Source organism: Triticum dicoccoides, chromosome 4A (assembly GCF_002162155.2).
Source record: "Triticum dicoccoides isolate Atlit2015 ecotype Zavitan chromosome 4A, WEW_v2.0, whole genome shotgun sequence".
Taxonomy (NCBI): Eukaryota; Viridiplantae; Streptophyta; class Magnoliopsida; order Poales; family Poaceae; genus Triticum; species Triticum dicoccoides.
In genome coordinates this window covers 543,558,615-543,571,178 of record NC_041386.1, presented here as the reverse complement: position 1 = coordinate 543,571,178, position 12,564 = coordinate 543,558,615, and the positions used below count along the sequence as shown (strand labels likewise).

Sequence of the window (12,564 nt, the reverse complement as noted above, 5' to 3'; positions counted from 1 at the left end):
TGAATTGTTTTGGGATGATGAGCACCAGATAGGGCAGTAGCTGAGATAGTTGCACATTCTTCCGTATCACCAGTTACCAAGGCATCTAGAACTGCATTTGAAATGATCTCATGGGGATCTACCATCTCAGCAACTTTGAGCTGACTAGTTTGTGCAGCAGGTTGATTGCACATGTGCCCAGGTAGAAACTTCTCTCCACATTTATAACAAAGACCATTTGCTCGTCTGTATACCTTGAGTTGCTTGGCTTTCCACAAGTCACCTGTTGCCAACTGAGATTTTGAATCAGTTTTTGTGTATGAGTTGCGGAAGTAATTTGTCTTTGGGGTTTTGCTCTGTAACATCAATCCTTCCTGAAATGAAGCATACAGAGCGGCCACCTGAACTGTTGTGGGAATTTGGATCTCCACTCTAGCTCGAAGCTCTTCCTTAAGACCCATCACAAACCTTGTGACTAGAAACATATCACTGATTGCTGGCTCATACAACCTGACAGTGTACACAAGTTGCAGAAACTGTTGTTTATACCAATGTTGGGGATATCGCTTATCGGAAATTTATCGGTCGACCCATGATAAGGGGTAAATCGGCCAGTTTATCGGCATATCGGCTGGTTTATCATCATATCGGTTGATTTATCGGCCGATATATCTTATCGGTCAGACACTGGTAAGCGATAAATCGGCCGATTTATCGGAATATCGGAAGATATCTTGAACAGTCGTTTATACTCCTCCATAGTGCATGTTTGTTTCAACAGCATCAGCTCTTTCATCTTCTGTCTGTATACGTCCACATCGGACTCCTGCAGTACCGCAACACAAAACTGCTCCCACGTATGGAATACCCCTAACTGTTTGAACCCTTGATATGAGTGAGCAGCATTGTCGGACAGATACAAAGAGGCGGAGGTCACCTTGAAATTGTCAGGTATGTGGTAGAGCTGGAAGAAGGCTTCACATCTGTCTAACCAAATCCGCACATCCGAGCCATCGAACCGTAGAAAATCCATCTTAGGCATCCACTGTCGCCTTTCCCCACTCTCCTCAACTGCAAGTGGCACTAGCGGCTGCACAATGGGCAACGGGATAGGTACCTGAACTGGACAAGGCGGCGACCGCATGAAACATGGTCCTGCCCCTAGAATCCATCTAAAACCTCAGATGCAGTCGAGGAAGAGCTCTCTCCCGAGCCCGTGGACTTGCCTCCTTGAGTCACATGGAGTTACCCTTGTTGTACCTGCTCCAGAGTGTCGCATGAGAGATCCACCTTGACTTGTACTTTATCCAGGCGCGTCGCTTGCTCCATGAGCTTCGCATCCAGAGCAGCGAGCTTCTCGCAGATGTCGTCCACAGCTGCCTACTTGCTCTGATTCGCCCGTAACTCGGTGAATTCCTTGAGCATCCGCTCTTGGAACGCCTCCACCTCATCGGCGAGAAACCGCGTCTGCGGATTCGGTTTGAATGTCACCGTGGCTGCATCATTCCCCAACTCAACCCACCTCGGATCTGGATTTACACAGATCAAGCCCTAGAGCGATCTGTAACCTTCGCCGCGGATTTGCTGGGTACGAAATTGGGGAGAATTTTTTTTGGTGGCTGCGCGAGCGGAAGGAGAGGCTCTGATACTAGATTGTCACAACCTAGGGTCGGCCAAGGTTCGTCGCCGACAAGGTAGCGGGATGAGAGGTAGCAGATTTGAATTTGGTAGAGAGGGAGAGACAACAACTAGGAGAAGATAGTGAGAGGAGGAAGGAGGAGCCTGTGGCTCATAATGATCTATTTCATCGTTGATGCCTATCCACAGCGATCCGACTCGCTTATATAAACGGGTCCGACTCACACTTACAAGGCCCACGGCCCAACACCATTACACGGCTTACAGCCCACTCGACACCCCTCGAATTCAAACACTCTCGCGTCTCCTTGCCGCTTTCTCCTCCCCTGCTTTACGCCTTTCCTCCCTGGCTACGCCTGCTGCCAGCGCTGCAGTCCTTACAAATCTACAATGTGATACCCCAAATCTCGATCGGATCTGACTCTTGTATACTGACTATACATACTCGCAACGAGCACCAGGAATCCTCTATGCTATGCTATTAAGCTATGGACCTATGGTAGAACAAAACTGGCTATACTATACACACCCTGTTCTTTGTCATTTGAAGCTAGCATCCTTGTTGTTTACTGGTGTAAATACATGGTTAGGCAGGTCCGTGCACCGGAGGATGAGATAGAGTAGGAACGCGGCATAAGCAACCACAGCCACGCAGAGAAACGAGCCCGACACCGCGCCCCTAATTTCCGACGAGAAGAAATCCAACAAGAGATAGCCGTTGATCAGGATCGGCAACGACGCAACCGTCCAGGTCACAATCTGCACCAACATGCATGCCAAGGTCAGTTCATAATCATATGTGCGACTGATAATGATTTGGCTAAACTGAAAACAGCTAAGTACAACACTACTAGGACTTGTTGGATTTCAGCATCAGCGGCCATTACTCACCTGTGTTGTTAGACCTATCTTGAACACCCCCATGACCTGCTCCTTGGACACCAACGTTATCAGCGGTATGAGCGAGAAAGGGATCTGAACTGACTGGAGGACGTTGAGCCACTCGTTCAGAACATCCAGCGCTGATTCAGACGCGTTGAAGTACAGCGCGACAACGATCGTCGGCACGATCGCAAAGCTTCGGGTGATCATCGCCCTCATCCATTTCTTCAGCCGCCAGTTGAGGAACCCATCCATTATGAACTGTCCGGCATAGGTTCCGGTAATGGTGCTGCTTGTGCCGGCGGCCAACAGGCCGACCCCCCAAATGGAGAGGATGGGGAAGTAATCTCCCCCAAACTTTTCTTGGAGATACTGTCCGGCGTTTTCGAGCCCGATCGTGGGCGCTTCTTTGGTGCCGTAAAACCCTTTGGCGAAAACCGTCGTGACAAATAGGTTTATCATGAAGGGCACCACCAGCGCCATGGTTGATTCGATGCTGTAGTACCTCAGCGCTTCCCGGACTTGGTATTCCTTGTTCTGGTCTACTTTTCTTGATTGGACGAGAGCAGAATGGAGGAACACATTGTGGGGGGTGATGACACATCCCACGATCCCTACTGCTTGCCTTAGTGTTCTTGAGCTCAGCTTAGGAACCAGAAGACCTATTTTGCATAGAGATTATTTTTGCGTCAGATGAAGCAGAATAATGTGGATCAAATTTAATTTGTTAAAGAAGAAGAAGAAGAAGAAAAGATACTTACCAACAATTAGGTCTTTCCCACTGGGTTTGGTTTCTATGAACATCCATGCGAAGGACCAGGCCATTATTGCAATCAGAACTGCAAATAGAGCCTCCAATTTTCTCACTCCGTAGTTCTCGATGGAAAGAAAAATAAAGCTGATGAAAAAAAGTATATTAAGGTAAGTCGAGTGGAACCTTGTGTTCACCCAAATAATAACTACAACAAAATAAATGCTCACCATGTAAGCAAGCAATTTGGAAATGTTGGTGCAGTAGCTCTGGTGATGTATAATGTAAAATAACACAAACTTCATTTCTGTCGTTACTCCTATGCTAGTTTTCATGCATAGTGCATACAGTAGAAATCAAAATGATCAAGTAATTTTCACATTTCTGATATCTCCATAGGGAAATGTTCACTCCTGGTCGCCTACAAAGTTCAACAAAAATATTCTGCAGCATGTCATATATCGATGTGATAAATGTTGTTCCATCTCTACAAATGTGTACTGACTAAAAGTTTTGAATGATGCACCGGTCAAGTCGACCAAAAGGATACCACAAACTGGAACTAACTTGATCAAATTTCAGTTTTTGCAACTGAATCTACAAACTGAAACTAATTCGTTCAAATTTCAAGTTTTGCTGCGACTCGCTGCTGAACAGTTTTTTGCAACACATGGACGGTTTCATCCTAAAGATTTGGGGTGAGCCACAGATTTCTGGGAGCTGACAAGAAATCTCCAGTCCAGAATAACTCAAACATTTTGGCAACTGGCATCGAGCAGTACATCTCAACAGCACAAGAAGAGGCGATCAAAACTCACCAGTCCAATGCGGTGATGACAACGCCGGCCCAAATGGGCAGGAATCCGCGGCTGAGGATCTTGATGGCAATGGCGCTCCCGATGACCTCCTGGATGTCGGCGCTGACCATGGAGACCTCGGCCATGAGCCAGAGCGCGCGGCGCACCCAGTCCGGGTACTCGTCGCGGCAGAGCTCGGCGAGGTTCTTCCCGGTGGCCACCCCGAGGCGCGCGGCGAGCAGCTGGACGAGCAGCCCCATGGCCGTGGCCCAGAGAAGCAGCCAGAGCAGCGTGTCGCCGGCGGTGGCGCCGGCCTGGAGGTCGCCCTCGAGGTTGCCCGGGTCGAGGAAGGCGATGCTCATCAGGAACCCGGGCCCCGTGAAGAGCCAGAGCTTGCGCCACGAGAAGGGCGGCGCGCGGCCGGTGGCGGAGAAGAGGTCCTCCTCGTCGGCGTCGGGGTCGGCGGCGATGGACACGACGATCTTCTCGGCCGGCTCGAAGGCGCACTGCTCGGGGTCCTCGTCGGAGGAGGAGGAGGACGCGCGGAGCAGCGCGTGCGCCTCGACGTCGGGGCCGGTGCCCGCGGCTGGGTCCCCGTCGGCGGCCATGGGACGACGGGCGGTGAAGCTGCGTTGCGCGAAACCGAGGGCCGGCCGGCCTTCTTTGCCGGATGTTTCGCGGGCTCCTGTGGCTTGGGAATGCCCGTGGTTAAACCATATGATCCTCGTTGCACAAAACTAAATATACACCCCAGAAATCCACGAGGCCGAAACATTTTGGCTGGTGTGCCCTCGCATGCCTGCATGCCTGCATGCGGCGTGCGTGAACCGTACAGGCGAAAAAGGTCGTGTGCACGGCTTCGCTCTTTGACCTGGGTGTTCGATGCACGCGGCTGCTCTAGCAAGCGCGTGTGGAATGAGCAATCACAATTTAAGTGCTTTACGTGCAGTCCTATCAAGGGGGCTAGGATTGGATGTTAAAGCATCTACGGCCGCAGAGGACAAATATGACCTCTTAAACGCCTCCTGACGTGTCCGGACACGTCCGCGGGCAATAACAAGGCACTACTCAAATAGCCTCGTTCACGTCCGTGTATCTCATATTCGATCCCCTATATTCATACTAAATCATGCAGCGTCAATCAAAGTACGTAGATCAGCAAACGGACACAGGCAAGCACAATACTTTCACCAAAAGATCGGATGTTCAAACGGCCACCAAAGTTCATACCACGAACAACTTGAAATTACGTCTAAAGCTTGAAACTAAATTGAAACAACGCGGATCTTCTCCACTTCCGGGGCGGCCCTTCCCCTTTCGATCGCCGGCGCAGCTGTAGCCATCGGTGGCTGGTGGAGGATCGTCCACTCGTCGGACGAGGAGCCGCCGCCGTCGTCGTCGGAAGAGGAGGAGACGATGATGAGGCCCTTGAGGCGCCGGACGGCCCGGTCCTGCTGCCGCTTCAGCTTGGCCAGTCGAGCCGCCTCCATCGCCTTCTCCTTGGTCTCGAGCTTGGACTGCTCGATAGCTAGCCATAGAGCCTTCACATTCTTCCACCGGAGCCGCCGAGTGTCTGTCTCCACCGTCGTAAGCGACCGGAGGTAGACCTACGCGAGGAGTCGCTTGTCCTCGCCGGGCTCCGCAGGTAACCCACGGCGGCGGCGGACAGAGCTCTCCGCCGCGTCCCTCTCCCTTGCTCGCTGCCTCTCGCGGCGGGTGGCGCGCGCCTCTGACTCCTGCATGCATGGCTGGGCCGGTGCCGTAGCGACGGGCACAAGCACCCACCGCTACCCGCGTGAGGGAGCAGCAGGCAGCGGAGGAAGGGGACGATGTGGGGGAGGCGACTGCGCATCCCATGCGGAGCCAAGCATGGACCGGGAGGAGCCAGCGCCGGCTTCCTCACTGCAGCGGCGAGGGAGAGGCCAGGCCGATTCGGAACTGCCACCCCTGTCCACCTTGGACCTCTCGAGGGCAATGCGGAGGGCTAGATCCTCGTCGAAGTCAGAGGAGCGGCTGCCGGCGCACGACATGGTGGGCGCAGTCACCGGATTGGTCGAAGTGAATCGAATCGGAGAAATCGGAGGGAAGAAGAAGAGACAGATCAAAGTGGAGTGAGCTAGGGTTTTCGGATTGGGAATATTGTGGGGACGGAGTGGGGGGTGGGCCGAGCTGACGTGGCGGGCGTGCCCGGGCGCGAGGTGGATATGAGGGGTGTCAGCCAACCCGGGCGTTTGAGGGCCGTTTGAGGCGTCCAGGTGGGTCAAAAAACATGATCGACGAGTGACGGGGCGGGCCGTCCGGGCATTTAAGACTGGTATAAGGCGTCCGGCTGTAGATACTCTTATAAGAGGAAGGGGCCCACCCCCTGAAAATCTCAAAAGGGTGGGGGTAGTTAGATGGAGGATTACGCAGAGTTTTCACAGAGCCTACGAAGGTGTAGGATTTTCGATGTGGAATTCAGCCCATTGATTTTCAGATTGAGGAAGACGTTCCTGATTCCTCTCGCCCGAACCGTAGCACCTAGGAACTAATTAACGAGCGCGAGCGCCATCGCCCTAGTGTGCAGCTGACAGGGCGTTGGACTGGCGGCTGGTGAAGGACGCTCGTTCCAGCGGTGTCGGTGGTCATCGAAGCGCGCACACACACGTACATTTCAATTATTCCCAGCACAACTTGTTCAGTTTACCACTCTACGCACTCTGATCTCTATTTTTAATGAAACAGTTGGTAATCTCCGTCAGTTAATTTTCATCCCACCTCCTCTGATTTATTTTCGTCCTACCTCCCACCTCCCCCCTCCCAGTATTTCCCCACTAAACCGTCGAGCCAAAAAAAAAGCTATGTTAGCAATGCCCCCAAGGCAACGCAGTCGCACAAACGGTGAAAAACTCTACGAAAATTAAGCAGTCGCATAAACGACCCACGACTCGCACGCACGAGTGAGCGAGCGAGGCCTCCAGAGATCCCTTGGCCGCCGCCCTCGCGCTCGTGGATCCCTGAAACGTCGCCGATCCGAGACGAGCCGCCGCCGCCCTCGCGCTCATGGATCCCTGAAACGCCGTCGATCCGAGACGAGCCGCCGCCGCCGAGGAACAAGAGGAGCCACCGCCGCCGAGGAACAAGAGGAGCCACCGCCTTCATTGCGGACCACCAGGTCTCCGTCGGGACACACCGCCGAGGACCGCAATCGCCGCCGACGAGGTCCTAGAGGAGCCGCCGCCGCCTTCGTGCATCGGAGGATTTGATTGACTTCTCCTCTCCTCTCTTCCACCTCTGGTCGTCGGGTAAGTCGCAGGTATTGTATTCGTAATCGGTTCCAATCTCGCACCCCTGTTTCATTGTTCTTCGTTTGATTCATTTGAGGTGCTCCTTCCGACGATGTCGAGGGTCTTAGTCTGTGTGATTTCTCCTTGTATGTTCTGTTGAATTTTGAATATCGACCTCACATCTCGACCGCGGCTCCCCTTCATCTTCATTCTCACTGCCGAGACAACGTCTCCGCCGACGCTGCCGACCAGTCTGCTGCCGGTGTACCGAGAATCCAACGCCAAAATCCTCTGAGCTCGATGACCCTGACTCCTTTCTCTCCACGTGCCCCGCACGATGTGGGGGTCTCGATGCTCGGACTTGCCTGCCCGACGCCGTCTTCCTCCGCCCCTTCACTCCACGGACCTGAAGGATCCACCCCACTCCGCTGTCTCTGCAACCCACTACTAATGCAACAGCCTGCATGGCACAGCTCGGCCTGCTAACTAAGGCTGTGTTTGATAGCAAAGTACTGCAAAAAACAGGGTATTGAAGAACTGCAGTATTTTAACCCATTGGTGCAAGATACCATGGTTTTGACATATCAAACTATTTTGGAGTTTTGATAATACAGCGACCCGTTTGGCTAGCGCCGTATGTAGCGATGTAAAATGAGTTTTAGCTAGCTCGGCGTTGCATGCAACTGATCGGCCATGCACATTTATCATCCGCATGCACAAACTGAACGGCACTGCACGGCCATAGACATGGTTTGTAGCTTCCCTTGGAGGACGCTCAGCATCGCGAAGTAGCCGACTCATCACCGTCGAGTCATGGTGGAGCTGCGCGTGGAGGTAACACGTCACTCTCTGCACATGGCTTTGCTGGTCGGAAGCTGTGCAAGTGCGTGTGGACTAAACGGCCTGACCTATATCATCGTCGAGGGGAACCAGGAGCTGACCGTGAATTGTAAACGGGTGGCCAAGATGGTGTTCGTCATGTCCACAGCTAGCTCCAAGCCTTCTGTGCCACTGACTCCTCGTGTATCGCCATCCTGCCGCGCCCAGGTGTTTCTCTGCAGCCTCTCCACCATGACAACGTTCCATGGCCTCGCGGTGCCAAGCATCGGCATTCATCGTCGTGCGAGGGTCACTCCGCGGCGTGGCCTCCACCGCATGGTCTAAGGCAAGGTACGTAGCCAGGAGGTAATGGGCGGCCTGTGCAGAGAGGCATGATGATGTACTGTCTCTTGGTTTGTCCATGACCGCCGAAGTAGAAGATCTTCAGAGACGGCGATGCGGCGATGGCTTGGATCGAGGAAGAAGTTGAAGACACCCGTTTCTTTTGCGTGGTGTGGGCAGAAGGGCGAAATTATAATTCTTTCGGATCATTTTGATCCGGAAGGAGATGGATGCTCCCGTCCCCCCTCGCTCCCCTCTCCCCTCCGGCGTCCCAGCCCCACCCACCGCCTCCACCCCTCCCCTGCCTCCTACGACGGCCACCTTCCATGACCCTCTCCGACGGCATGACTCCCCCACCGCCAAAGCCTTGCGGGCCGCGCTCGGCGTCGGCGACGCTATGGGTGACGACTTCCAGGCGCAAGTTTGGCGGTGCCTTTCCAAGCATATCAACCCGCGTCGCCATGAACCCCCATGCTTCCTCTCCATGCATGTCCACCATTCTTCGCTCGTCCTTGACGAAGAACTGGTGCCCGTCCTCATGCAAGCCTGCCTGGGCGGCAACGCCCCCGCTTTCCAGGTGACTCGCCTCCATGATCAACTCTTTCGCATCTCTGTATCCGATATGCGCATCGTTCAAGCTCTCATTGCCGAGCCCATCCTCGTCGCCACAAGCCACTCCATCCAGTTTCTCCCTTTTCCACCGCCACCCACCTCCACACACCGTCCACCCATCCACCAAACAAAGCCCCTTGACATTGGCGACCGCTTCGGCCATGCCGACGCATTCCTGCGCTCTCAGCTCGGGTTCTTCCCCTCTCCCGGCGTCGACTTCGCGCGCAACATTCATGATCTCTGCTCGTCCAAAGTTTTTGCAGCGCCAATTGCCTCGGCCTCGCCCACCTCAATCATCTTCTTGGTCCATAAAGCGGATTTTATGGTCGATGAAACTCTCGTCGCCTCGCTTCTCTCCTTCCGCTTTGGTGGACCTGCGCGTTCTATCGAAGTTCAACGCCTCTCCAACGCTGCGTTCAATGTACCGGTCGCCTCCCACCACGTTGCCACGCTCATGGCGGCCCGCTCCCCGATTGTGGCTCCTCGCATGTTCGCCACCATCACCGTGGCGCCTCATGCCTCGCCGGCCATGCTGGCGGCGCGGCCATCCTCGCCGCTACATGATGCGCTGGCGCCTCCTCGCGTAGTCGTCGACGACTTAGCACGCTCCTCTCCGTGCATGGCCTCCATGCAGGTGGGCCATTCTCTCGCCAAGGGTCGGCTGCCTGCTGGACCTACTGCAACTCCCGCAACTAGCTCCACTCTGCGATCGCATGCAAAGGTACGACCGTTCCGGCCTGGCATTTTGTTCAATAAGCTGATTTTTTTCTAAGTACCACTGCCTTGTCACCACTCCTACCACATGCCTAACACACCAACCAAATACTCCTATCTGGATCGTGTTCTCTTCTAAGTCAGTTTGCGCTAATGAAACTCTGATTAATAATGCTCTAGACTACCAGTTTTCGTTCCAACGGGTTTTCCATGCGATCACGCTAGCTCTGAACTTGTTTTTAGTGCATGTGTACTCGGTCAAGGTCAGATCTGAGGTCCTCCGTTGCGCGCCCATCCTTTTTTCAAATTTTGAACTTCAACTATTTGACTCGTTTGACCAAGCATCTCAAATAGTGCGATCGGTACCATTGCCTGTAGTGTTTGAACCGGACTCAATCGATCCATTCGCACCCATCCCGCCCACTCACCGCACGTCCTTGCTTGGACCGCACCCGTCAACTAAAAAACTACCGCAAGATCTCTCTCACCTGCATACCAAGATACAACATACTGTTCCATGCGTGGATTCCACTGCTGCTGCCTCGGTTGACCGGAACGCAATCGATGGTTTGGGACACGTGTGCCACTCATCTGGTTCGGCCTCCCCCGCCAAGTCTCCCCGCATCCTTTCTCCAGAGAGAAAACAAGACGGTGTAGACGACCGCTCCGTACACCCCCTCGACCAGCCTAGTTCGTTAAACAATCCAACCTTAGACCACCCGACCTCACGCCACCCATCACATGCCACTGACGCATCCGGCCCACCTGCGTCGCCACAGCCGCCCCACGGTCGGCCGCTCGGCCTGCTCGATCCCCCAGGTTCCAACGCGCACCCCATATCTTACCTAACAGCCACTGATCCACGGGTCCCACAATCGCACCCCCGCTCGTCCTTACCGCGCGACAAAACCAACGCATGCATGCGCACGCATGCGACCATTATCACGTCTACTCCACCACCTGCCTCCCCTACCTCCGTCAGCCTACTCTCCGCCCAGTCCCCTCAGCTCCATCCCGAGATCGCCATTACCCAGTGTCACGCCCTTGCCACCGCTGCCAATCCGCTAAGCTCTTCGATCTCCACGCCGCTGCAAGACCCGCGCAGCTACGGGAGGTTTTGCTCTGCTCCCCGCCTCGGGCACCTGCATCCCCTCTCCCCCATCCATCGCCCTCTCCAGCCTATAAATCGCCTCCTTCCCAGATGGTTAGCCTCAAACACTTCCACCACCACTACAGCCGCAAGAAGAAGACTAGGTGTTTTCGGTGCCTTGCTAGCGACCACACCATCGCAGACTGTCGCGACCCCGTCCGGTGCTCTCGCTGCTGGTGCTCCGGCCACCGAAGCTACAGGTGCAAGGCCATCTGTTTCCTCCCGTTCTTCCCTCCTATGCCCCCTTCACCGCGTATTAACCCTGCTTTTGTGCGACCGCCATGTAGCTCTATGGCACACACGACGGGCACCCACACCGCCTCCGGCTCGTCGGCCGGCTCCACGCGCTCCGATGGCGCACCAATCTGGTTCGGCTCCCACTGCGTCCTCACCAACGATCTGCCGCCATTCCGTCTCCCGCTCATCTTCGGACCGCGCACCTCCTCATCCTCCCCCCCGACGCCGTCCTTCGCTCCACCCCCACCCCCTTCCCCAGTCACCATTCCCACCGCAACATCATGCTTCCCTCCACTGGCACCACACATCCCTCTCCTTGTCCCTCCAAGCTGCCTAGTCCGCCAGGTGGACAACCTTGCCTACGTACACCTTGCCACTCCTATGCCTAACCCATTTAGGTTCATCCGCCAGGCCCTCGCTCAACACCGCAACAATCCCACGTTCGGCCTCACTTCCTCCGCACGTGGCACCGGCCGTCTCTCCTTTGCCAACGCAGACGAGCGCCTCGCGGCCACTGGCCATGGGCCGATCCACCACTAGGGCAATTCCCTGTTCTTCGAAAGGCCTAAACACGTTGACAATAGATCTATAGCCATCTTCGTTCACATGGCTGAGATCGAGGCTTTCGATTATCCCGATGAGCTCTGGCACCCGGAGGGGGCAGACTACTTCTCCCACCTTGGTGACTTTGTCTCTGCCGACCAACACTGCTTCCAGGGCGACCACTCTAGCGTTCGCGCGCTCGTCATGGTTGCCTGCGATTTTGTCCTCCCTCCATGTCTCACGGTGCGTCTCCCCGACAACGACATCGTCGTTGTCAAGCTGGAGACGGCTCCCTATCCTCCCTCTCATCAAACCCTCGCCCCTCTCCCTCCACTGTTACTCAAATCAGGAACACTGCGATGGCCATGCCACCATTTGCATGCACCCCGGAGTCGCCCTTGGGCCCTCCCCCATCTCCCACTGCTGACAGGCCGCTCGACGGCATCCCAATCCTCGCAGTCATGGCTGACGGCATGCCCGTTGCCATGCTTGTTCATGCCCATGGACCCCTCCCGCTCGCTCCCCCTCTCCACAGAAGCTGCACGCTTGCTCGCGCCATGCACGTCCCCTGCTTGCACTGCCAGCCCCACCATCTCCACTTCCTCTGCCACCTACGCTGCCTCCTCCACCATCCCCACCTGCCCTTCAGCCGCCCCCCCTTCCTGTGGATCTCTCCGCCCAGCCACTGGACCTGCCCCCAGAGCCTACGCACGAGTGCCTTGCCAGGCGCATCAGCAGGCGCGCCAAGATGGCTGCTGACTCCGGCATCAAGGCTAGACGCAGCGCTAGGCTAGCTGAAATAGAGCCGCCTATCTACTCCTCCATGACCTCCAA

At 55.1% G+C, this 12,564-nt stretch overlaps 1 protein-coding gene across 2 annotated transcripts; it reads right to left on the bottom strand.

Annotated features, from left to right (window-relative positions):
- Positions 1–1,839: 1,839 nt before the first annotated feature.
- Positions 1,840–11,462, bottom strand: LOC119289096 (metal transporter Nramp6-like). Of its 2 annotated transcripts, none has more exons than XM_037568519.1 (5): positions 11,423–11,462; positions 4,069–4,582; positions 3,261–3,397; positions 2,509–3,161; positions 1,840–2,376 (listed from the first exon to the last, which is right to left on the bottom strand). In XM_037568519.1, exons 1-5 carry the CDS (start codon positions 11,451–11,453, stop codon positions 2,158–2,160), a joined length of 1,554 nt encoding a protein of 517 aa, XP_037424416.1. In that variant the 5' UTR covers positions 11,454–11,462; the 3' UTR covers positions 1,840–2,157. The 2 variants fall into 2 exon arrangements, with proteins under 2 accessions (XP_037424416.1, XP_037424415.1); XM_037568518.1 differs by lacking the exon at positions 11,423–11,462 and adding an exon at positions 10,610–10,650 and having other exon boundaries at positions 4,069–4,590.
- Positions 11,463–12,564: the final 1,102 nt, after the last annotated feature.

What these genes read in the sequence shown, in the direction of transcription:
- LOC119289096 (XM_037568518.1), bottom strand. Translation starts at nt 10,638, where the DNA reads ATGGGGTGCGCGTTGGAACCTGGGGGATC. An exon ending in GCGTTGGAACCTGGGGGATC is followed by an intron (nt 4,591 to 10,609) that starts GAGCAGGCCGAG and finishes CGCGCTGCTCCG; the next exon opens with CGCGTCCTCCTCCTCCTCCG. An exon ending in TGGGAAAGACCTAATTGTTG is followed by an intron (nt 3,162 to 3,260) that starts GTAAGTATCTTT and finishes TATGCAAAATAG; the next exon opens with GTCTTCTGGTTCCTAAGCTG.